This window comes from Nycticebus coucang, chromosome 2 (assembly GCF_027406575.1).
Source record: "Nycticebus coucang isolate mNycCou1 chromosome 2, mNycCou1.pri, whole genome shotgun sequence".
NCBI classification, from domain to species: Eukaryota; Metazoa; Chordata; class Mammalia; order Primates; family Lorisidae; genus Nycticebus; species Nycticebus coucang.
In genome coordinates, this window is record NC_069781.1 from 165880261 (window position 1) to 165904229 (window position 23969).

A 23969-nucleotide genomic window follows, 5' to 3' on the forward strand; every position below is an offset into this window, starting at 1 on the left:
ACCCATAATCAGGCAGGCTCAGGCACGTGAGCACACACGGGCATGCATGCTGGCTGCCTGGCCATGGTGAACCACATAAAGGGAGTTGATAGGAGGCTGGAACAGAGAGTAAAAAGGGGAAACTCTTTCAAAGAAGGTGCTCAGAGGACATCTTGCTGAGGCGGTCACTTTAGGGATGGACAGGAGCCAATTGGTGCCAGTTTTAAGAGTTCCAGAGAAACTCAACTTCTGGCTCAGGTAAGTGCCTGGGTATCCTGTGCTTTGCAAGGATAATGACAAAGGAAGAGGAATAAGTACATCTTGGGATAATCAGGAGGATTAGTGGGTCATCTGGAGAGAGCATTCAAGGGCTCTGGACACAGAGGGAAGCTTGAGGTGGGCAGCAGTAAATGGACAGGTGCCTTGAGGCTGGATGGTATTTTAGAGTTGGGGGAATAAAGAGAAGTAGCCCCAGAAGTAATGCCCACGTTTAAGGACTACAGAGAAAAGGGCCCTCCAAAGGAAGATAAAGAAGAAGGGCTGGAGAGCTAGAGAACTGGGAGAAACTGAGGTGAGTCTCCAGTAAGACCCCAGGAGGAGAGGATATAAGCGCTCCTAACTGACACACCTTCCCACAGGTTGTCAAGACCAGCCCTCAAGGACTTGGGTGGGACAGATATTTAGGGAATCCTACAGCCCCTTAACCCACTCTGGGTCTCTCTGACCTACCTTTCAAAAAGGAGGGGCTGCAGAAGTGCAGGGGCTGGAGAAACTGGCAGGCAGGGGCTCAGAGCATCCAGGGTTGGAAGGGACCAGTGGTGTCTTACAGATGAGAGGTGGGAGAGTGTAGCTAGCCTTTTGACCCCAGTGTGTTGTCAGTTCTCAGCTCCTCCTCAACCCCCACCCAAGGAGGGCCAGAACTTCAGTTTGGCTTTGCAAAGGACTGGGTTGGTCAACGTGTACCCCATGCCCTGACTGCCAGAGTCCCCACCTATACTCAGAACAAGGCCTGAGACTCCTCTGAAACCAGTGCCCAATGAGTGGGGAAGGCATGGTCCTGCTATGATTCTGCAATTACCAGCCAGACCAGGCCGCGGAGGGCAGCCTGCTCCTATAGCACAGAAACTGCGGCTGACTGAAAAGGAAGGGCTGAGGGTCAGCGTCTGGATCCAGAAGGTGTCGGATGGTGAGGAGTTTGTCCTCCCTACCGCCTTCCCGGAGAAATAGGCCGGGATCCCTTCCTCCAACCAACCTAGGCAAGCAGTGGCCGCTCCAAGACCTGTTTCAGGTGGTCACAGAATACTAAGGATCTGGGGAAGGGGCAAGCAGGCGGGGTTCCCTGGAGCTCCTGGTTTTAAGATCTGTGTGCGGTTCCCAGAAAGCCTCTTCATTCCCAGGGATCTTGAGTGCCGAACCCTGCCACTGCGTCTTCGAGTCCCCCAAAGTCTCCACCCCACAAGCTGGTGGACCCCGTGGGCCACCAGACTGCCCCGTTACCCTAGAGGTCGGAGGGAGCCGTGGGCGTCTCCAGGGGTTCCGGAGCCGCGGTAGCGCAGGGGGTGGGGCCCTACGGGCCAGGGGAGGGGCGGGGCGGCGGGGCGGCGGGACGGCGGGGCGCCCGGGCGGAGGGAGGGGCCGGCGCCGGCGGCGGCTACAGCGGCAGCTGCGGCGGGACCTGGCCGGGTAGTCCAGCGCACCGAGAGCGCGAGGTCCGCGCAGCCCAGCGCAGCCATGTGAGTGTCCGCGCCGTTTCCGGGGGCCGAGGGCCGGTGCAGGGCGGGCGGGGCGATTCCGGTGCTTCCCCCGCCGGCGCCGCCCCGTGGGTCCCGGATCTGCGGCCCCGGTTGCGGCCCTGCCCTATCTTACCCCATGCCCGGGACCCCGGCCGCACAGTGTCTTTTCTCCCCTCCCCCCGGGCGCAGAGGACACAGTTTCGCCCCACAATAGCAGCCGCCTCCGGGCCTTCAGCGCCTGGTGCTGCCGCCTTTCCTCCTTCCCTCCCACGGCAAGGCCCTAGCGGCCGTGCCCCGGGGCTCTGGGGTGGGCCAGGCCAGAGGGCGGACTCAAAGCGCCAGCCTGGGCCCTGGCACAGGCGATCTCCAGGAACACCCCATCCCCGACCCCCTGGCTTCCCACTCAGCAGAAGAAACTGAGCTGGAAATGGGGAGGGGGCGACAGGGGTGCAGGCCGGCCCCTGAGCTGTGCTAATCTTACTGGCCCCATAGGCCGGCGTAAGCCGCTTTGGGGGCCGGACTTGAGGTGACTGAGCCTGGCCTGAGGCCGTGCTCTTCGCCTAAAACTGGCGTAGCTCAGGAGAGAGAGGATTGCTCTGGCGCGGTGGGAGAGCAGAGCCTGTCCCTGGAAATGGAGGCTGATGTGGGTCTCCGCAAGCAGCCAGGCCTGAGCACTCTGCGGAACTGGTTTAGGGAAGGGGCTACTCACCAGGGCTAAAGGTCAGACTAGGTTCTGCCTCAGTACGCTCTGCTCTCCTCTCCCGAGTGAGGCCTGAGTCTGACCCTTCCCAACCAGTTCTAATGTGTGTCCAAGCTGGCAGACCGAGCACCTACTGTGTGCAGTCTAATACAATAATAACGGTGACCTGGTTGCCATCTGTGTGAGGCGGCAGCCTAAGCCTGCCACATTGAACTAAGGCTGAGCCTTCTGAGGAGGGTTATGACCATCTGGTAAATGCAGAAACAAGCCCAGAGAGGGAAGTAATACTCTCAAGGTCACACAGCTGGTTTGAGAGAAGCGAGAATTAGATCTGCCTGCAACATCCACCTCCGTAGTACAGAGGTGGATGCGAATTGAGGATTGAGATGGGACAAGGAGGACTGGCATAGCTCCTTCTTCCACCCCCCTCCCTGAGAGTCCTGTGGGCAGGGGACAGAGAGGGGAGCAAGGTGAGCCATCTCAGGGGTGTGGGTGCGTGGGGGACAAGGCGCCTGGTTGGGTGCTGCCTAGGAGGAAAAGCAGGCGGGGAAGACGCGGTGAGTCACTGCAGCCCCTCTCAGCCGCTGCAGCAGCTCTAGCCAAGCCAGGCCCGGCCCTGGGGAGGCCGCCCGGCTCCCTGAGCGCACTGGCCGGGGAATGTGACCAGCTGACCAGGGAGGGGGCCGGCAGGAAGTGAGGCCACCCGGCTGCCTCCGCCCGGTTCCGGGGTGGGGGGTCCCTGGCTGAGCCGCCCCTTCTCCTTCCCTGCACGCTTGGGCAGCTGCGAGATGACGTCAGCAGCCCGGTTTGGGGCAGTTGCTATGGAGACTGGACAGGCTCAGGAGGGACCCCTTTCTCGCTTGCAGCCGCCTCTTGCCCTGTTTATTTTTAGCATGTGTTTACCTCGGTCGGGGGCGGCCCCGAGCGGGGCGGGGCGGGGCTGGCCTTGGGGATACCCAGAGCAGCGGCTAGCCCAGCGTACCACTGAGCTGGGCAGTGCAGGTGGAGGGATCCTCTGTCCCACACGGGTGCGCCCGTGTATAGCTGAGCCGAGCCGCAGGCTCTGGGGCCACGCAGACAGGTCGTTTATAGCTGCCCTGAGTAGCCGTGCTGCAAGCCACTTAAACTTTGGAACCTGGGGCCTGCGCTCTTTTCTATGTCCAGAACAGACTGCAGGGCCTGGCTTTTGTTAGCCAGCCTCCACCAGTTGGGGTAGCCCTCTCCCCTTAGCTCATGGAATTCACTTCTTCCCCCCCATCCCACCCCCACCAGCAAGGGAGATCCTGCCCACTCAACCCTTGAAGTGGTCACTCAGATGGTCATTTGTGCCAACAGTTAGACATCCTGGTTCTGTGCGTTGTGGTAGCAAAGTCCCAGACAGTGAAAGAAAATTGATGGAACAGTCAGCCTACTGAGTCTAGAATCCCAGGGGACCCCACCCTGCCCCATCCTCAGAGAACAGAGCCCTACTTGCTTATAGTATATGATGTGACTAGCAAGTGGGAAGGGAGACTAGTATGTGGGGAGTTAGGGGGAGACAGACTTGAAATCTCCCAGTCTAATAGCTTAGGACCTGCCTGTGTCCAGGCAGCCCAGCTCCCCTACTCTGCTCCCTCCCTCCTTCATCTCTCAGGTGTTCAGACCCTGGTGTAGGACCCAAAGGGTACAGTAGTGAGCCAAATGGACAGGCCACAGCTCCCACATGGTTCAGTCTGGTGGGAAGACAGATTCAAAGGGAGAACTGACAACTGAATTATGTGGCCTGAATCAGAAGGAGGAAGCCACCCAGAGGCCAAAAGGGGAACTAGCCCAAGGCTGGCTTCCTGGAGAAAGAAGTGATAGGGTAAGATTTGAAGGAGGAGAGGATGTTAATCAACTGAGAGTAGTGAGGAGAAGGTGGGGCATTGAGGGTTGCTGTTTAGATGCAGAAGAACCTTGCAGGTATTGAGAAAAGGTTGCAGTTGCTGGAGCAACTCTATGGGTGGAGCAAGGGACTGCAGGCAAGGAAAGACTAAAGGAATGTGAGAGAGGGACAAACCCTGAAGGCTTTGTAGGTCCTGATAGAGAATCCCAGCTTTCTCCTTAGGGCAGGGTATGGCTGTGGATATTTCACTTGAGTCTGAATAGAGGGATGTTAAGGATTTAGAGTTATGGGTTCACAAAGCCCAGCCATACCATCAGCTATGTAATCTTGGGCAGATTAATAAGTATTAATTGTCTGGACACTGTGGCTCACACCTGTAGTCCTAGCACTTTGGGAGGCCAAGGCAGGAGGATTGCTTAAGCTCAAGAGTTCAAGATTGACCCTGTCTCTACTAAAAATAGAAAAATTAGCTGGGTGTTCTGGTACATGCCTATAGTCCCAACAGTTTGGGAGGCTGAGGCAAGAGGGTCACTTGAGCCCAGGAATTTGAGGTTGCAATGAGCTATGCTAACACCTGAGACAACAGAGCAAGACATTCTCCAAAAAAGGAAAAAATTATTAGCCAGGCATGCTTGTATTCTCAGCCACTCAGGAGGCTGAAAAAGGAGGATTGCTTGAGGCCAGGAATTCAAGGTTGCAGTAAGCTGTAATCACACCACTGTACCTCAGCCTGGGCAACGGAGCAAGACCCTATCTCTAACAACAACAACAAAAATTATTAATAACAGCAGTTAATATTTGTGCGCTATATATAATATTAAAAATTATATTAATAAATATAAAAACATTAATATATAAATATTAATATGTTACATATAAAAAGAAAAATGCAAAAATATAATATAATTATAATTAATATAAATATTAATATATTATAAAATTATGTTGAATATTAATATATTAAATATTTTAAAATTAATACAAATATTAATATATTAAATATAAAAAAGAAAAATGCAAAAATACAAAAAAAACACAAAAGAAAAAAATTTATTTTTGAGACAGTCTTACTATGTTGCCCTTGGTAGAGTGGCTGGCACCCTAACCACTGAGCACGGGTGCTGAGCCTTTTTTTTTCTTTGAACAGAGTCTTACTTTGTTGCCCTCTGTAGAGTACCATGGTGTCATAGTTAATGGCAATCTCAAGCTCTTGAACTCCAGCGATTCTCTTGCCTTAGCCTCCTGAGTATCTGGGACTAAACAGGCACCCGCCACACCGCCTGCTATTTTTAGAGACAAGGTCTTGCTCTGGCTCAGGCTGGTCTTGAACCTGTGAGCTCTGGCAATCCACCTGCTTTGGCCTCCCAAGTGCTGGGATTACATGAAAAAAAAAATTTTTTTTTTTGAGACAGAGTCTCAAGCTGTCACCCTGAGTAGAGTGCCCTGGCGTCACAACGCATAGCAACTTCAAACTCTGGGCCTAAGCAATTCTCTTGCCTCAGCCTCCCAAGTAGCTGGGACTATAGGCGCCCACCATAACGCCCAGCTATCTTTTGGTTGTAGTTGTCATTGTTGTTTGGCCGCCCAGGCTGGATTCAAACCTGCCAGCTCTGGTATATGTGGCTGGCCCCCTAGCTGTCTGAGCTACAGGCACCGAGCCAAAAAAAAATGTTTTAAACATAGAAAGAAATATTTGTTGTGTGATAACAGTGAGGTATATGGTGACCCCCAACTTTCCCCCCCATATACAATTCTCCCTTCCTCAAACATTTCCAATAAAGGAAGGTAACTCATTTTGTCCTCCTAGGTAGCCCTGTGAGATAGTTGTCATTGTTGTTATCATTATTATTATTATTGCCTTCATTTTACTGATGGGCATCTGAAACCCAAATGCTTAAGAATTGTCTTGCCCAAGGTTACACAGTTAGTTAGCCTCAGGTTTCTCATCTGTGAAGAGGGGCTAATAGGACTTACCCCATAGGGTTATTGCCAGAATTAAATAAGATGATGTTTTTTAAGCTTGGTGCCTGAAAGCATACAGAAAGCCCACAATAAAAGACAGTTTCTGGCATTGTTGGGTCATTGGAGTTTTGAGATGACTGTTATTACTGAATTACTGAATAATGAATAGATCATTGGAGGTTAGAGTGGAGTCAGGAATCCCATTAGGAGGCTGCTGTTGAGTTCTAGAGGAGAGTTGGTGATGGCTTGTACCTAAATTCTAGTTATGAGGATGGAGGGGAAGAGGCAAATTGCAGTTATTTAAGAGCTAGCGTGGCAGGAGTTACCTAATTAACTGACGCATCCAGGATAATTCCCAGTTTCTTATCTGGGTACATAGATGGTGAGGCTGTCGCAGAGAGAAAAAGACTAGGGAGAGGCTCGGCGCCTGTAGTACAGTGGTTACGGCACCAGCCATAAGCACCAAGGCTGGTGGGTTCGAACCCGGCCCAGGCCAGCTAAACAACAATAACTGCAACAACAACAACAACAAAAAATAGCCGGGTGTTGTGGTGGGCACCTGAAGTCCCAGCTACTCGGGAGGCTGGGGCAAGAAAATCGCTTAAGGCCAAGAGTTGAAGGTTGCTGTGAGCTGTGACACCACGGCACTCTACTGAGGGCTACATAGTGAGACTCTATCTCAAAAAAAAAAAAGACTAGGGAGAGTCAGGTTGGAGGGGAAAGTGGTGAATTCAGTTTGGGAACCTCAAACTCAGCACATGTCCTAGTAGTTCACTGTGCCTCACTGTGCACTGTCGCTCAGCTTCTGGGGAGGTATCAAGCAGGCAGTAACAGAAAAGTGGTGAGGGCTAGCAAGAGATAAGGAAGCTGGCAACATTTAGATGGCATTGAGCTGTGGGAGATGTACACAGTCCAAGGATGAGGAGGATAAGGCCCATCAGGGATGGGGAGAGAGACAGCCTCTGTGTGAAAATTAGATATATGTTAGAGAGGCGGGTAGTAAACCAAGAACATATTGCTCTTGAAATTCACGAGAAGGAAAAGTTTAAAAAAGAGGAAGAGAGCCACAAAGTCAAAAGCTTTACTGAGATCAAGCAAGATAAGGATAAATATTGGACACTGGATTCAGCAAACAGGGAGGTCACTGGCGACCTTGTCCACAGTAGTCAGGGGAGTGGTGGGTACAGAAACTTGGCCAGGATGGGAGGAGTGGGGTGGCTGTGTGAGGAGATAGAGATAGAACTTTGGCTCTGAAGGGAAAGGAGAGAGATAGGGTGAGAAGTGGGATAGTTGGGAGAGAGACACGGGGTACAAGAGGGGTCATTTCTTTTTGTAGTTATTATAGGCAATGTTATATTGAAATATGCAGAAAGTATAAGTCCTAAGTGTACAGTTCGATACTATTTTTTTTTTGGCCAGGCTGGGTTTGAACCCACCACGTCTGGTATATGGGGCTGGTGCCCTACTCCTTTGAGCCACAGGCGCCACCCCTATTGTTTTTTGTTGTTTTTTTTTAGACAGAATCTCACTTTGTCACCCTTGGTAGAGTGCCATGGTGTCACAGCTCACAGCAACCTCCAGCTCTTGGGCTTAGGCGATTCTCTTGCCTCAGCCTCCCAAGTAGCTGGGACCACAGGCGCCTGCCATAACGCGCTCGCCACAACGCCTGGCTATTTCTTTGTTGCAGTTTGGCCGGGGTCGGGTTTGAACCTGGTATATGGGGCCAGCGCCCTACTCACTGAGCCACTCCAATTTAGATACATTTTTGCAAGGGAACACACCCATATAGGATCAGGAAATTGAACCCAGAGCAGGGAACAGAACATTACCAGCACCCTGGAAGACCCGTCACAACATCTCAAGGGTAACTACTAGTTTGACTTCTATCACCATAGGTTAGTTCTTCCTGCTTTTCAAGTTTTCTATCAAGGGAATCATACATATGTCCTCTTTTGTGTATTGCTTTCACTCAACCTTATGTCTATTAAAGTCTTCCATTTTGTTGAGTGTAGTCTATTTTTCAGGGTTTTTTTGTTTTTGCTGTTTAGTAATTCTATTATTCATTGATACACATTTGAACAATTTCCAGGGTTTTCATTTTCTTTCTTTCTTTTTTATTTTTGAGACAAGAGTCTCACTTTGTTGCCCTCAGTAGAGTGTTGTGGCGTCACAGCTCACAGCAAACTCAAACTCTTGGGCTAGATATTCTCTTGCCTCAGCCTCCTAAGTAGCTGGGACTACAGGTGCCCACCACAACGCCCGGATATTTTTTGTTGCAGTTGTCATTGTTGTTTAGCTGGCCCAGGCTGGGTTCGAACCTGCCAGCCTCGGCATGTGTGGCTGGCGCTGTAACCACTGTGCTATGGGCACTGAGCCAGGAGGTTTTCATTTTCTATGTGGGAGTGACTTTGAGCTTGTTGGAGACTTGAGAAAGTCTAAAACACCCAGAAAGGAGAGAGATGACTAGGGTCACCTACAAGGACGTACCAGGTGGGAAGTAAGGGCCTGGCTGAGGTTGAGAATTTCTCTGTGGTACCAGTCAGGCTACTATGCCAAGATCTCTGGCAGCTCCCGCCAGCCTGTGTGCAGGTGCAGAGAAGACAGGGAGTTGGTGTCAGCCAGGAAGGAGAGAGGTGGAGAATGCTGAGGACACTAGCAGCAGACAGGTGATGGGTTGGTGGCTGTGGATCCAGGCTAGGGAGGAGGGTGTGCAGGGAAGAGAAGGGAAGAGGTTGCTGGCAGAAAAAAAGAAAGTAGAGGCAGACTATAAGCTCTGTACAGGGTGGTGTCTGTGAAATTCTAGGCTGTGTCTCTAGTGACTGGCACTTGTTTGGGATAGGGTTGTCACTCAATGAATAGTTAAATAAATGAGCTGAGAGCTCAAGGAAGGAGAGGTTTCAGGTAAAAGGCAGGTGAGGTGGAGATAAGGGAGAGAGCTTCAGTACTATGGTCACAGTGGTTGTGATTTAGGGAAGGGGTATACCAGGGGCAGGTGATAAGGCTGGTGTATTCTTGTGGTGGGATGGCTAAAAGAACAGAGGGGCCAGTGTTGGGCAGGCAACCCATGGGAAACCATAGGTCGCCAATGTAGGTTGCACAGGTGACCTTTGAGGAAGTAAAGAAGTAGCATTTCCCAAACTGGGATCCTTAGACCTCTTACATCTGAATCTGTAGGGGGTCCAGGAGTTTATTGGAAATGCAGACCTCTGGGCCCACTTCAGCTTCTTGGGGAAAAAGTAAGCATAATGTGACAGAATTAAACCTCAAGTGTTTATGGGATGGGGGAGTATCTAATCCCTCCAAGGTCAGGGGATGGGGTACCCAGTGGACATAGATGGTGGCCCCTACCATCCATGGAGGACACCGGATATTCAAGTTAGAGATATCAGGGCCTGACAGGCCTATGTGAGCAGGAGGCCAGAAGGTCCTTAGACTAAGGACCTCAGTCTAAGATACAGCTTCTGCTAGAAAGGAGGCCCTGGCTGAGCAGTGGGACCTGATCCTTTTTCCTTGGGCCTGGGAAGAGGGGGAGTGCTCACACTGAGCACCCTGTCTTTGGGAGTAGGAGTGGGGGTGATGCGTGGGACTGTGGGACTCTCTGTATCCAGTTCCTTCTCTGTGTGCCTCTTGGAACAACAAAACATAATCTCATACCTTCAGCCCCTCTCTCTTCTCAGCCTCCCACTGATTATCAGTGCCCTGTCTCTGCGCTCCTTTGGCACAGTCCACTCCTCAGCTGCCCACTCTCCAGGTTTAGCACTTAGAACCCGACTCTCAGCCCTCCTTGGGTTCACCCCTCTCGACCACTCCTCAAGGGCTATTCTACGAGACCCATACTCCACTGTCTCCAATACAGCCACCTCTGCTCAGCCCCTCATTCTGGTCCTCCATATGCATCACCATGCCCACGTCCCTTTACACACACACTGACCCCAGGCGAGAAGACCCCTGTCAGCCCCAAGGGGAATCCCCAGTCACCCCTCCCGGAGGTCAGGGAGCCAAGGCCCTGTAGCCCCCTAGTCTGGCAGTCCCGCCCCATCCAGGCAGGCTGAGTCAGGCTGCAGGAACTGGGCGGGGGGCAGTGTCGGGAGGAGCCAAAGGTGGAGCCAGAGCCGCTGGGAGCGAGCGCAGCCCAGCTGGCCTGCACCAAGTGGCCCTGGGCCGGCGGGACGCTCGGGGCGAGCAAGGGGGGCTGTCTGGGACCTACCATGAACGCCAAGAAGAGAGGTAGGACCTAGCCCGGGGCTGCGAAGCCTCTGAGGCACGTCCCAGAAGGTGCAGGCCGGATTCTGGGATGTTGGGTGCTTGTTTCTCCGGAGCGGGATGGGGGGGTCTGCCTAGGATCTCTTCCCACCAAGGGCAGGAGCGAAGGCGTGCATCTGTGACTCAGTTTCCAAGTCAGAGCCGCAGGAAAGAGAGGGTGGGGCCCTTCTCGGCATTGCGCCCCACTCCGGGAATCCCCCGGCTGGCGGGCGCCGGGAGGGCTCTGGCGTCCTAAAGCCTGAGAGTTGGGAGGGCTGGGGAGCAGTTTACGCTGGGCTGGCGGATGGCGGGCCTGTCGGGCAACTCTATAGGGCTTAGAGTGTGTACCATACCCGCCTCGCCGTGACTTCCTGCGGCCTCCCAGGGTGCGGGCACCCCAGCTCCTGACCCACTTGGGGGGGGCGGGAATGTCAGGGGCAGGGCTGGAGAGGCCGCCCCGCCCCCGGGTAAACTGGCGCTTCCGCACATTCTTCCCGCGCCCCGCCCCTTTCCTGCCCCTTCCCAGCCAGAGGAGGGTCCCCGCGAGACCCCCCCTTCCTGCTCTCAGGACCAGGCGGAGCCCGCACCTCGGCAGGAAGTGGGGGCTGAGCTGAGGCCACGCTGAGTCCGAGTCCGAGTCTGAGACGCTCGCTGCTGCCCTGTCATTAGCCCCGGGCTCGTGGGTCTAACAGTACGAGGCCAGAGCCCACTGGGGCCGCTGTACCTGGTGACCAGGAGAGACGACCTCCAGCCCTGGAACCACCGGGCTGCGGGGAGTGGGCTTCAGGGACTCGACTGGTGCTGTACACTATTCCCCCTGCCATCCTTAGGGAGCCCCTCGCGGACTCATTCCATGATGTCCTTGTCAGTACGGCCGCAGCGCCGCCTGCTCAGCGCTCGGGTCAGTAGGAGCCAGTCGTTCGCAGGCGTCCTCGGCAGCCACGAGCGGGGGCCCAGGTATGCTGAGCGGCGGGGTTAATAGGGTTAAGAGAGCCTATGGGACTGGGTGTATAGTAAGGGTTTTGGGGGACTCCTACTGGTCTCTTTCTGAGGACAGCCTCTTCTTCAGGAATTTACCGGTCTTCAGCCCGCCAGGGCCCCCACGGAAGCCCCCTGCGCTCTCCCGAGTGTCCAGGATGTTTTCCGTGGCTCACCCAGCCTCTAAGGTGCCACAGCCTGAGCGGCTAGACCTGGTATATGCTGCACTTAAGCAGGGCCTAACGTAAGCAACTCCCTCCCCATCCCTTGCCCTAGGATCTCTCCCCAAACCCCCATCTCCTTTCTGTTAATAGGGACCTTCTGCAGCCCTCACTCCTTTTCTCTGCTGCTTGTTCCTGTGCATCTTGAGTCTGGAAAGGTAAGTTAATTCTTGTTGTCACCTCTTTCCTCAGAGCCTACTTGGAAGTGCACCAGCAGGAGCAGGAGAAGCTCCAGGTGCAGATAAGGGAGTCCAAGAGGAATTCCCGCCTGGTGAGTGATGGGTGGTAGGGATGCCCGGCTAAGGCCCCCCACTGACACTCCACTCACCTTCCCAGGTTGATGAGCTGTATTTGTGGGGTGGGGGAACTGGGTCAGGCCAGCTTTGGGTGATCCCTGGGCTATTTTCTGGGGGAGACTTAGTTCAGGTGTGAGTAGGAAAGGGGATATCAGGAAAGCCTTATTTGCTGTGCATGCTTTCTGCTTGGGATCCAGTGCCTGCTTGTGGCATCTTTCAGTGGCATAGATCTGACCCCACAGATGTGAATGACAGGAGATTATATTGTAATTGTACTGAGGAGAGAGCCATGGTTCTTCTTGAGGAAGAGGTTAGGGCTCCTAGAGGTGGATGAAGGATGAATGGGAGTTTCCTGGCAGAGAGAACCATGCATGAGGAGGCCCAGAGCTTCCTCCCCAGGGGCTGCTGGAAAAGGGATACCAGGGAAGAGGTTGGAGTGGGGTCATAAAGAGGTCTAAGGGACAACTAGATCTGTGTTACCAGCATGTACCATGCAAGCATCCAGGAAAGCAGTCAGTCCCTGCCATACCTGGAGTGACTGTGGGCTGTGATGAGGAAGGTTGTGGGGAAGGGGAGCTATAATGGGCCTGGGCAGGCTAGTGCCTCTGCTGGTCCTCTTCTTACCTCCTAAGTGCCCTTCTCATCCCCCCTGCAGGGCTTCCTGTATGACTTGGACAAGGTGAGTGTATATAGCATTGTGTTGAAAGGGATTGATTCATGGGGAGGGTAGAGGGCCCTTGACTTTAGGCCCCTCCTGACCCACCTCTCTCCCAGCAAGTCAAGTCCATTGAACGTTTCCTGCGACGACTGGAGTTCCATGCCAGCAAGGTATGTGTGCAGCATGCATGCAAAGTGGGGTGGGGGATTTGAGATCATAAAGAGACTGGGGGGTGGTAGGCCCAGGGTGCGCAACCCCAGTGGTGAATCTGTCCCCCCACTGCCACCCCATTTACCTTCCCAGATTGATGAGTTGTATGAGGCATACTGTGTCCAGCGGCGACTCCGGGATGGTGCCTACAACATGGTCCGTGCCTATAGCACTGGGTCCCCAGGGAGCAGAGAGGCCCGGGACAGCTTAGCTGAGGCCACTCGGGGACATCGCGAGTACACAGAGGTAAGGGATGGGTAGCCATGAAGCAGAGGCACAAGTTGTGGCAGGGCTGGTGAGAAGAGACTGGTTCTTGACTACCTTCTGTCCCTGCCCTCCCAGAGCATGTGTCTGCTGGAGAGCGAGCTAGAGGCACAGCTGGGCGAGTTTCATCTCCGGATGAAAGGTACTGAGTCATGGGAGCAGGTGGTGGGAGTGGAGGGAGAATGCTCAAGACCTCCCAACATGGCCTGTCTACTTCTTCCTCAATTCCTAGGGCTGGCTGGCTTCGCCAGGCTGTGTGTGGGCGATCAGTATGAGGTATGAAGTTGTGCAGGGAAGGGCTGGGGAGGCAGGATCATGGGACCACGGGCTGCCTCATCCCGCCTATTCCCCCAGATCTGCATGAAATATGGGCGTCAGCGCTGGAAACTACGTGGCCGCATTGAGGGTAGTGGGAAGCAGGTGTGGGACAGTGAAGAAACTGTCTTTCTTCCTCTGCTCACGGAATTCCTGTCTATCAAGGTGATGTCCCAACCAAGGACCACAGAACACCATGGTCCTATGAACTCCTTGTGACCCTCATGACCCTTACTCCTATGACCTTCTCAAGGCTCCATGGCCCTGTGAATGTGTGACCCATCACCTTCATGATCTCTGTGGCCTTGGAAACAATCTTTATGACCTTATAGCCTCTTGATCCTGTGAATATTTGACCCACTAACGCCTATGACGCTATAACCCTCATGACTTCAGTGACCCTCTGGGACATCTGTGATCTCTGGGCTCTCAGACAGCTTTAAGCCTCCATGGCTCGTGACAATCTCACAAGCTCTAGGCATAACCAGCCCTCTGATGGCACACGATCTCATGGCTCCTGCCCCCTGTTACCCTCTCCTGTATACTCTTGGCTGCAGGTGACAGAACTGAAGGGCTTGGCCAACCATGTTATTGTGGGCAGCGTCTCATGCGAGACCAAGGACCTGTTCGCTGCCCTGCCCCAGGTTGTGGCTGTGGACATCAATGACCTTGGCACTATTAAGCTTAGCCTGGAAGTCACATGGAGGTTGGTGGGACTGAGGGGTTTGGGGACAGTGCCAGGAGGGCTGTGGCACCTACCAACAGCTTCTTCCTTCCTCAGCCCCTTTGACAAAGATGACCAGCCTTCAGCTGCTTCTACTGTCAACAAGGCCTCCACAGTCACCAAGCGTTTCTCCACCTATAGCCAGAGCCCACCAGATACACCCTCACTTCGGGAGCAGGCTTTCTATGTGAGTTCAGGCCCAGGCATTACCATTTCCATGGGCTCCCCAGGCAGGGTCCTGAAATGCCCTTTCCTTTCACCCAGAACATGCTGCGGCGGCAGGAGGAGCTGGAGAATGGGACAGCATGGTCCGTGTCATCTGAATCTTCTGACGACTCATCCAGCCCACAGCTGTCAGGCACTGCCCGCCACTCATCAGCCCCTAGGCCTCTGGTGCAGCAACCTGAGCCCCTGCCCATCCAAGTTGCTTTTCGTAGGCCTGAGATGCCCAGCTCTAGGTCCTTGGATGAGGAGGGCACCATGGCCCCAGCCCTGGCAAATGGGCATGCGCCCTATAGCCGGACTCTGAGCCACATCAGTGAAGCCAGTGTGGATGCTGCCTTGGCTGAGGCTTCAGTGGAGGCTGTGGGCCCTGAAAGCCTAGTGCAGGGACCTAGCCCACCTATATACTTGGATCCCACCCACAGGGAGCACCCCAGTCCTATTCCTCCTGCCCTAGACCTTGGCCACTCTGCCACAAGCTCTTCCCTCAGTACATCAGGCCCTGCGTCTAAATTTACAGACCCTGCCACATCTACACTCCTAGACTCAGTTCAGGAGACCACAGACTCTGGCCCTTTAGAACTGCTAGGCCCTACCCACACCACTACAGATTCCACCTATAGTGCCATAAGCCCTACCCACAGTGGCCCAACCCTCACTAACACTACTGCAAGCTCCACCCACAAGCCCATGATCTCTACCCTCACTACTATAGGCCCTTCCCCTGCTATCACAGGTGCAGTCCAGACCACTGCAAGCCCCACCCACACCACTGCAAGCCCCACCCACACAACCAAAAGCCCCACTCTCACAACCACAAGCCTTATCCACACTATCACAAGCCCCACCCCAGCCTCTACTACCTGCATTCAGCCAACTCCCAGAGCCCTCAACACTTCTGACCAGAGTCCTTCCTGTTCCAGTTGGAAATCCCTCACAAACCCTGTGCCAGACCTCCCCAAGTCCATCATTCAGAGGCTAACCCCCCCTGCCTCCCCACTATCCCCTCTGCCCCAGCGTTCAGAACTCACTCTGGCTGTGGCTGCCCAGGCCCCAGTCTCAGGGAAAGCTGGAGAGGCTGGGGACAGGAGGCTGGAGGACGCATTGGGGGCCCTAACAGCTGCCCTGGATGACTATCGTGGTCAATTCCCTGAGTTACAGGGCCTAGAGCAAGAGGTGACCCGGCTGGAGAGTCTGCTTATGGTGAGGAGGACTGGACTGCTGGACTGGGCAGGGGCAACACAGGGAGGGAAGCCAGGCAGTGGCAGCAGCTCTCAACGCCTTTCACAACCTCAGCAGAGACAAGGCCTAACTCGCAGCCGGGCCTCCAGCCTTAGCATCACCGTGGAGCATGCCTTGGAGAGCTTCAGCTTCCTCAATGAAGATGAAGATAATGATGGTCCCAGTGACAGGTAAGTGGGCTAGGTGAAATGGGAACGGAACTAAGTGAGGGGGAGGACAGGCAGGGGAGGAGATGAGGCAGTGTCAGGTAAAGGAGGAATAGGTGAGGTGGAAGTAAGGCAAGATGCGGGAACAGGTGAGGTGGGGCCAGGTAGAGTACATGAGGATGGACTTGCTGGCAGTTGCACCGGTGCTCACCCCTTACATGTCCTTGATGCCTGTGTCTCCAAACCCATCTGTGTCCCCAGTGCTTCTGACCACCCTTCGCATCTCTACAATGTCTGCCTCCCCTGCTCGTCCCCATCAGCTTGTGAGCCTCCAGCCCCTCCTCGTCCCCTTCACCTCACCTTGGACCTACCCTATGAAGGAGCTCCTTCAGTATCTCCCCATGCACCCTGGGTTCCCCAGCACCAGCCCCCTCTGTCTGAACTATACCTCTCCTGGAGGCCTCGGGTCCTGAACTGTCAGTCCCAGGGTAACCTTCGCCAATTCCCAGTTGACAGTCCTGCCCAGTCCCTACTCCCTCTGCTGCTGCCCAGGTCACAGCCCAATGCCCTGGACCCCTTGCAGTCCACTTTTCATAGACCATCCTGCCTGCACCCCTATTCCCACCCATCCCAGCCCCAGGTGCCCTGGTGGTCCTAGCCAGAGCTGACACAAGGCATGCTGATTCCAGAGACCCCCTACTACTTCCTGCTGTTCCCAACCCCTTTCTCCTTCTGGAAGTCCTCTGTGAACTTACCCATTGTCTCTTTTCTGTGCATCGTCTATTCTTCCATTCTGGGAGGAGGGAAGTTTAATAAAAATAAATACTGTTGACCTGGTAGTGATGTGTGCTCTTGGGGCGGTTGGCCTCATTTTTCTCCCAGGCCCCCAAGCAGCCCAGAGGCTGGGGCGGAGGACAGCCTAGAGTCACCCAGTGCCCGCCCCCTCAGCACAGGGTGTCCAGCTCTGGATACTGCCTTAGTCCAGCACCTGTACCACTGCAGTCGCCTCCTGCTGGTGAGGCTAGTGGTATTCCTCCACCCTTCCCTTGTAACCCCTTATCCCAGGGAGCCTTTGCACTTCAATTCTGGCTTTTGCTGAATGGAGTACCTTCTAAATCAGTGGTTCTCAACCTGTGGGTCGTGATCCCTTTGTAACAATGAAAATACATCCTGCATATCGGATATTTACATTACTATTCGCAACAGTAGCAAAGTTACAGTTATGAAGCAGCAACGAAAATAATTTTATGGTTGGGGGGGTCACCACAACATGAGGAACTGTATTAAAGGGTCGCAGCATTAGGAAGGTTGAGAACCACTGTTCTAAACTCTGGCCCTTACCCCATCTCCAGTGCATGCTGGGATTTTTAGTCCCTGGGTTCCATCCCACTCAAGCCCTACCCTGAGGTCTGAGCTGGTTGGCCACCCCTGTTCTCCAGAAACTAGGCACATTTGGGCCCCTGCGCTGCCAGGAGGCATGGGCCCTGGAGCGGCTGCTTTGGGAAGTTCGAGTACTTGAGGCAGTATGCGAGCTCAGCAGGCTATGGGAGATTCCTGTCACCTCTGCCCAAGAAGGTAATGGCCCTGTAGGCTCTGGTTCTGGTATCTGCCCTAAAGCTCCTACCTCACCCACCTGCTGCCTATCTACCCACCTGCCTGCTCTGTTGCTGACAGTTTCCTGCAACCCTCACAGTGGTACAGTTCTCAGCTTCTCGGCCGGGCTTCCTGACTTTCTGGGACCAGTGCACACAGGGACTCAGCCCCTTCATCTGCCCTGTGGAACGGGTACTTCTCACCTTCTGCAACCAATACGGTGCTCGTCTATCCCTGCGCCAGCCAGGCTTAGCTGAGGCAGGTGAGTGGGCTGCCTACCTGCCCCTCCTTCCTTCCTTCCTTTCTTGAAACCCTAGAGACAGGGACCTCAGGGAAAGCAAGGTCAGCCACACAGACATACCAGCTAAGCACTGAGGGGAAACAGCAAAGGCTCATGCTTTGGAGCAAAAGACCCAGGTAGGGTTTGGACAGGGGGCCCCTGGACCTGAGCCTGGGATGAGAGCATTCTTCTTACTCTAAAAGTCTGAGTCCATCTAGACTCTGAGGCCTATGATATTGCCTCCTGTAGTCTGTGTGAAGTTTCTGGAGGATGCTTTGGGGCAGAAGCTGCCCAGGAGGCCCCAGCCAGGCCCTGGAGAGCACCTTACCATCTTCCAGTTCTGGAGTTATGTTGAAACCTTGGACAGCCCCTCCATGGAGGCCTACGTGACTGAGACAGCTGAGGAGGGTGAGGCAGTGGCCCTTATCACAAAGTTGCTTGACCATACGGGAGGGTCTGAGGACATGAGGATGAGCCTTCCCCAAACTGGGAGGGAAGAGGTTGCCCTATCACCTTGTCCCACTTCTACTTTCTTTCAGTGCTACTGGTACAAAATCTGAACTCAGATGACCAGGCTGTTGTGCTGAAGGCCCTGAGGTTGGCGCCCGAGGGGCGGCTGCAAAGGGATGGGCTTCGGGCCCTCAGCTCCCTGCTCGTCCATGGCAACAACAAGGTCATGGCTGCTGTCAGCACCCAGCTCCGAAGCCTGTCACTGGGCCCCACCTTCCGGGAGAGAGTAAGTTAGGCAAGGCTCTCTTGAGGGCAAGAGCTGGGGTCCCAGGCTCCCAGTGTCTGGCTAAGTCTGCCCTCCCACCCTTACCTAGGCCCTCCTGTGCTTCCTGGACCAGCTGGAAGATGAGGATGTACAGACTCGAGTGGCTGGCTGTTTGGCCCTGGGCTGCATCAAGGTGACCCCTGCCAGCCTACTCTCCCTCTCTCTCCCCTCCTAGTACCCACACCCCTGAGCTTCTCCTGTCTGCTTCCCTAGGCCCACTTAATGATCCTTCTTCCAATAGGCTCCTGAGGGCATTGAGCCCCTGGTGTACCTCTGCCAAACAGACACAGAAGCTGTGAGGGAAGCTGCCCGGCAGAGCCTGCAACAATGTGGTGAGCTGGGGATGGGAGAGAGGGGAGGTCAAGTGGAGTTCTGGGACATCTTAGCTGATGGGAGTAGGAGAGATGAGGCCAGAGCCAACCCTGACCCTATCCTCACATTATAGGTGAAGAGGGACAGTCTGCCCATCGACGGCTGGAAGAGTCACTGGACGCCCTGCCCCGCATCTTTGGGCCTGGCAGCATGGCCAGCACAGCTTTCTAAACCACCCGCCCACTGATTTCCAGCGCCCCTTCCCCCTACTTTCAGGGCTCACCAGGCACTGGCAGGGAGGGTGAGGGCTGGCTCCAGACACCCCTCCCCCACAGATTCTATCATTGAAAATCTAATATATTCTTTTTTTGCCCCTGGGGTTAGTAGATTCAGTGCTTGGAGTCAAGTGCCTCCCAGCCTCGGCTCAGCACATCCCTAGTCACAAATCAGTGTCTGGGGCCTGGCCACCCTGCCTGTACCCCACTACATCTTTTGGTTTTGTATTTTATTTACAGAGTTTTACAGAATATAAAGAAGCAAGTTGCCTTTCCTACATGGCCTCCACTCCTGATCTTCTGTTCCCATACCCTCTGGTTGATGTTGTTTTTGGCACTGGTGTATCCACATTCTAGCTATGATTATAGCATGTGCACTTGGCCTGGAAATCTGGGTAGTAGAAAGCATAGAGGCTAGAAGAGAGCAGGGGAAGGTGGTGGTGGGCATTGCTGGAGACCTAGCTTGCAGGCTGGGCCTGCTCTGGGCCTGTGAACTATAGACCCAAGGTAGAGCTGAATTGTGAAGTTGGACCAGAGAAGGTCCAAAGCAGTGGTTTTCAACCTTCCTAATGCCTTGACCCTTTAATTCAGTTCCTCATGTTGTGGTAACCCCCAACCATAAAATTATTTTCATTGCTACTTCATAACTGTAATTTTGCTACTGTTATGAATCATAATGTAAATATCTGATATGCAGGATGTATTTAGGCAACCCCTGTGAAAGGGTCATTCAACCCCAAAGGGGTCGTGACCCGAAGGTTGAGAACCTCTGGTCCAAAGAGTGCCAGTCCTGGGAATGGCTGTGGCTCCAGGGAATGAGGAGCCAACAGGAAAAGAAGGTGTGGTGTGGCTGCAGCTTCTGGCCAGCAGAGGGCAGCAAAACTGTGCCAGTTGATGCCAGGCTCTGGGTCTTCTCCCCCAACCCAAGGTAGCTTCCTACAGAGTGGGCTTAAGGAGTTCCTTGCATCTGGGTGACAAGAGAGAGGAGACCCTTGTAGAGGGGAAGAGCTGAGGCCTGGGAAGCAGAAGACCCGGATGGCTGCCCTGTGACCCAAGACAAGTCCCTTTCCTCCCCAGTCTCCTCCCTCTCTGTAATAACAAACCTGACTGATCCCTGTGCTCCCCCACAGCCGAAAGCCCCATGCTGATACAGGAAGTAGAAATCCCTGGAGAGAGGGGGCTCACCTCACCCCAGAGCTGCCTGGCACATGAATGTGTTAACCCCTCAAGGTTGGATCCTAAGTGAGGAACTTGAGGTTGGGGTAGGACTTCAGGATGGCAGCTCTATTCCATGGAGGGCCCAAGGGAGGCCCATACCCACAGCTAGAGAAACAAGCTCTCTACCCTTTCCCTCTCCCTCCAGAACTTCCATTATCCAAGGGCAAGGGAGATGGTGCATGGGCAGGGTGGCCCTACTCCTGGAGTCCACGTTGGTGTCCCAATGCTTGTAGGAGTAGCACAGCATCATGACAGTATGTGCTTGAAGGTGTTACATTGGAGAATGTGTGTGCCTGCACTCAGGAAGGGCCAATGAGGTACCAACAGTTGGGGGAAGGGTGACCCAGATCCCTGGGGAGCCCTCCCTCAGTGTTTTAGAGTTGTATATGAAAGGTTTGGCTGGGCCTTAACCACCTGCTGGGGAAGCCACACTGAGCAGAAAAAAGAAACACACACACACACACACACAAAAAAAAAAACCCGCAACAGGAAGGAGCACAGGAAACACCTGTGTGTGGATGCAGGTGGCTCATTCCAAACAGGCGGGCAGGGTGTGGGGTGGGGTGGGATGGGGGCAGGCCCTCAGCACACTGGCACAGTTCTATGCTCCTTCTGCAACTACAGAGAGTGGCATAGACAGGATGGTGCAACCCAGCTTTTTGTGTGGTCAAGTGGGGCAGCATGAGGCACTAAGGCCCAAAGCTGGCAAAGCCTTGTGGCTCAAGCCTATAATCCCAGCACTTTGGGAGGCCAAGCCAGGAGGACCACTTGAGACCAGGCATTGAAGACTAACTTGGGCAACATTGTGAGACCTTATCTCTACAAAAACTTTGGTAAAAATTAGCTGGGTCCAGTAGTCCTAATTGCTCAGGAGGCTGAGGCTGGAAGATTGCTGGAGCCTAGGAGTTAAAGTTTACAGTGAGCGGGCGGCGCCTGTGGCTCAGTCGGTAAGGCGCCGGCCCCCTATGCCAAGGGTGACGGGTTCAAACCCGACCCCGGCCAAACTGCAACCAAAAAATAGCCAGGCGTTGTGGTGGGTGCCTGTAGTCACAGCTACTCGGGAGGCTGAGGCAAGAGAATCACTTAAGCCCTGGAGTTGGAGGTTGCTGTGAGCTGTGTGAGGCCACGGCACTCTACCGAGGGCCATAAAGTGAGACTCTGTCTCTACAAAAAAAAAAATAAATAAAAATAAATAAATAAAGTTTACAGTGAGCTATGATCACACCACTGCACTTCAGCCTTGATGACAGAGCAAGACCCTGTCCAAAAAAAAAGCAAAGCTAGCCGCGGCTTAGCCTTGCCCCTTGGGCCCCTGCAGAAGGGTAGCAGCCTTACAACAACTGGGAGCTGCTCAGGCCTTAGGCCTTGCATAAGGCCCACTGATAGGGCAGGGCTGCCCATATGGTGGGGAAAGAGGAAGAAAACACTGACCAGGTCCTGGGAAAGTGCAGACCAGGGGGACTGGGTCAGCATGAGTTCACAACTCAATTCACAGGAGAGGGCAGGGCTTGGGCAAGAAATGGAGGATGGAAAAAATAACTTCATCCCACTTTGAGGGTCAACTGGGGCTGTCACTAAAAATCCCTGCTCTATAACGCTGTGATGAGATAGAACCCCTGAAGACTCTGGCTTCTGTAAGAAGAATCCTGAGGCCCAAGCACAGTATTCAGCTCTAGCCAAGGGAAAGAGTGACGGTCAGGGTAGGGGTGGGGCAGGAGCTAGAATTAGGGCACTGTAAGCATAGCTGAGGAAAGAACTAGGGCAAAAGTGTCTAGACCCTGAGGCCTTTGCCCATCTAGCCTACCTGGCTCAGAACAACACAGATCGACCCTAGGACAGCCACTCAATACTCTTTATCCATGGCTTAAAGTCAAGCTGGATGGTCGCCTACACCAGGCACAGCCCCATGTCTGGTGGTAGAAGGGACAACCCTAGTCTCCCACCTGTAGATCTTCCCCCTGTCTTATGTGCCTCACAGGTACCTCCAACAGGTCTTCACACAGGGCAAAAAGCCTCACAAGGCTCCCCCCCATCTCCTGCTCTATTGTCATGCAGGTTCAGGGAAACCCTTATTCCTGCTGCTTTGGCCTTAGGATAGTTGGGAGCCTGATGCCCCAGCTGTGGGAAGTTGATGACACTATCAGGAGTCAAAAGTACCAGGACAGGGAAAGCCTGTAGCCAGCTCTTCTGTGGAGCCTATGCCAGCCTCTGTGAGGGGACAGATAAAGTGGGCCTCCAAGGCCTGTGACACATAGAGTAATGCCCATCAGTTAAGTCCACTGAAGCCACAGCCATGTCTTGGCCACTGTCTGTGGGGCTCTGCCCAGAGGACACTGATAACCGCACTCATAGCAAAAAAAGGTCCAGGCAGATGTGGTCCGTGATAGAATTTATTGCGTTGCTGGTTGCTGGAACAACTCCCCTCTCCCCTCCTTTCCTCTTGCCCTCTTCCAACCTTACCTTTTTCCTCCTGTCTCACACTCTTCTTCCGCATGTATTGAAAGCTATAGAGAACCAATAAATACATAAATAAATAAATAATAAATAAAAGAAGGGAGAAAAGGCATGTTTCTGAAGACTAAGAAGCAGATGGGTTGACATGTGGGAAGAGTACTGCTGCTTTGTCTCGCCCACAGTGCGGGGGTGCCTTCCTTGTGTGCCTCTGTGCCTGTTGTGTGGGTACAATTTATTGAACCCCAGGCATATGACACGACCGCTCCTTTCCCTGCATCCACCCCCACCCCCCCACCCCCGCCCTGCCCCAGACAGCCCAGGAGTGACCTATTGAGTCCATCCATCCTCCACAGACAGAAGGCTCTTGGCTTGGCTACCAGGCTTGACTTTTCTGGGCCTGGGTGATACCAGAAAGTGAGCCTGGGAAGGACTCCAGCGCCTCATATAAACTGCTAAAGCAGCACAATATTGTTTAGAAAATAAGATTGCCATTGTGAGAAAGGGGCCTCTTGTTTCAGAAGGCTGCAACCAGGTGATGGCCACTAGTCTAATGTTAAGGGTCAAGTATCACTTGTCTCTGAACACACTACAGGGCACATGGACTCTCAGTAAGTATTGACTTAGAGCAGGTGAATAAGCAACTGAATTGCTATGGTTGACACCTACATTTCTAGCTATCGCCTCTGAATTTCCTTACAACCTTCTTCTCTTCCTCCCGCATCCTCTTAAACATTAACTGAACAGCACTCCATTCTAGGCCCTTCCTCCTCTCTCAAAACACACCCCTAGATCACCTCATTCATCCTCTGGCTTCTTCTACATGCTGAGGCTGTATGCTAACCATTCACACCACTCTCGCCTAACTGCCAGACCCCACATCCAACTGCTGACTGGACACTTCCTTTTGAATGTTCAGGGCACTTCAAACTCAACATGCTCAGAATCGAACTCCACATCTCAAAACCTGTTTCTCCTTCAGTGTTACCAACTACATATGTAACAAAGACATGCAACTGGGCCTTGTCCTTAACTCTTTCCTCTGTCAATCAGATGTCTTAAATAGGCTCGGTGCTCATAGCTCAGTGGTTAAGGCGCCGGCCACATGCACCGGAGCTAATGGGTTTGAACCCAGCCGGGGCTTGCTAAACAACAATGACCAAAAAAAAAAAAAAAGAAAAAAATCCAGGTGGGGTGGCGCCTGTGGCTCAAGGAGTAGGGCGCCAGTCCCATATGCCGGAGGTGGCAGGTTCAAACCTAGCCCCGGCCAAAAACCAAAAAAAAAAAAAAAAAAAACCGGGTGTTGTGG

At 53.6% G+C, this 23969-nt stretch overlaps 1 protein-coding gene across 4 annotated transcripts; it reads left to right on the forward strand.

Moving 5' to 3' along the window:
• The first annotated feature begins 1579 nt into the window (after positions 1–1579).
• RIPOR1 (RHO family interacting cell polarization regulator 1) lies at positions 1580–19269 on the forward strand. 4 transcript variants are annotated; one of them, XM_053604009.1, is made up of 22 exons: positions 1580–1712; positions 11311–11437; positions 11550–11702; positions 11872–11950; positions 12631–12654; positions 12750–12803; positions 12937–13089; positions 13186–13249; positions 13340–13383; positions 13462–13587; positions 13980–14128; positions 14204–14333; positions 14411–15571; positions 15665–15780; positions 16639–16771; positions 17196–17331; positions 17450–17611; positions 17879–18037; positions 18169–18365; positions 18454–18537; positions 18646–18736; positions 18850–19269. In XM_053604009.1, exons 2-22 carry the CDS (start codon positions 11334–11336, stop codon positions 18945–18947), a joined length of 3417 nt encoding a protein of 1138 aa, XP_053459984.1. In that variant the 5' UTR covers positions 1580–1712; positions 11311–11333; the 3' UTR covers positions 18948–19269. The 4 variants fall into 4 exon arrangements, with proteins under 4 accessions (XP_053459984.1, XP_053460001.1, XP_053459978.1 ...); XM_053604003.1 differs by lacking the exon at positions 1580–1712 and adding an exon at positions 8396–10465; XM_053604017.1 differs by lacking the exons at positions 1580–1712; positions 11311–11437; positions 11550–11702; positions 11872–11950 and having other exon boundaries at positions 12630–12654; positions 12754–12803.
• The last annotated feature ends 4700 nt before the right edge of the window (positions 19270–23969 follow it).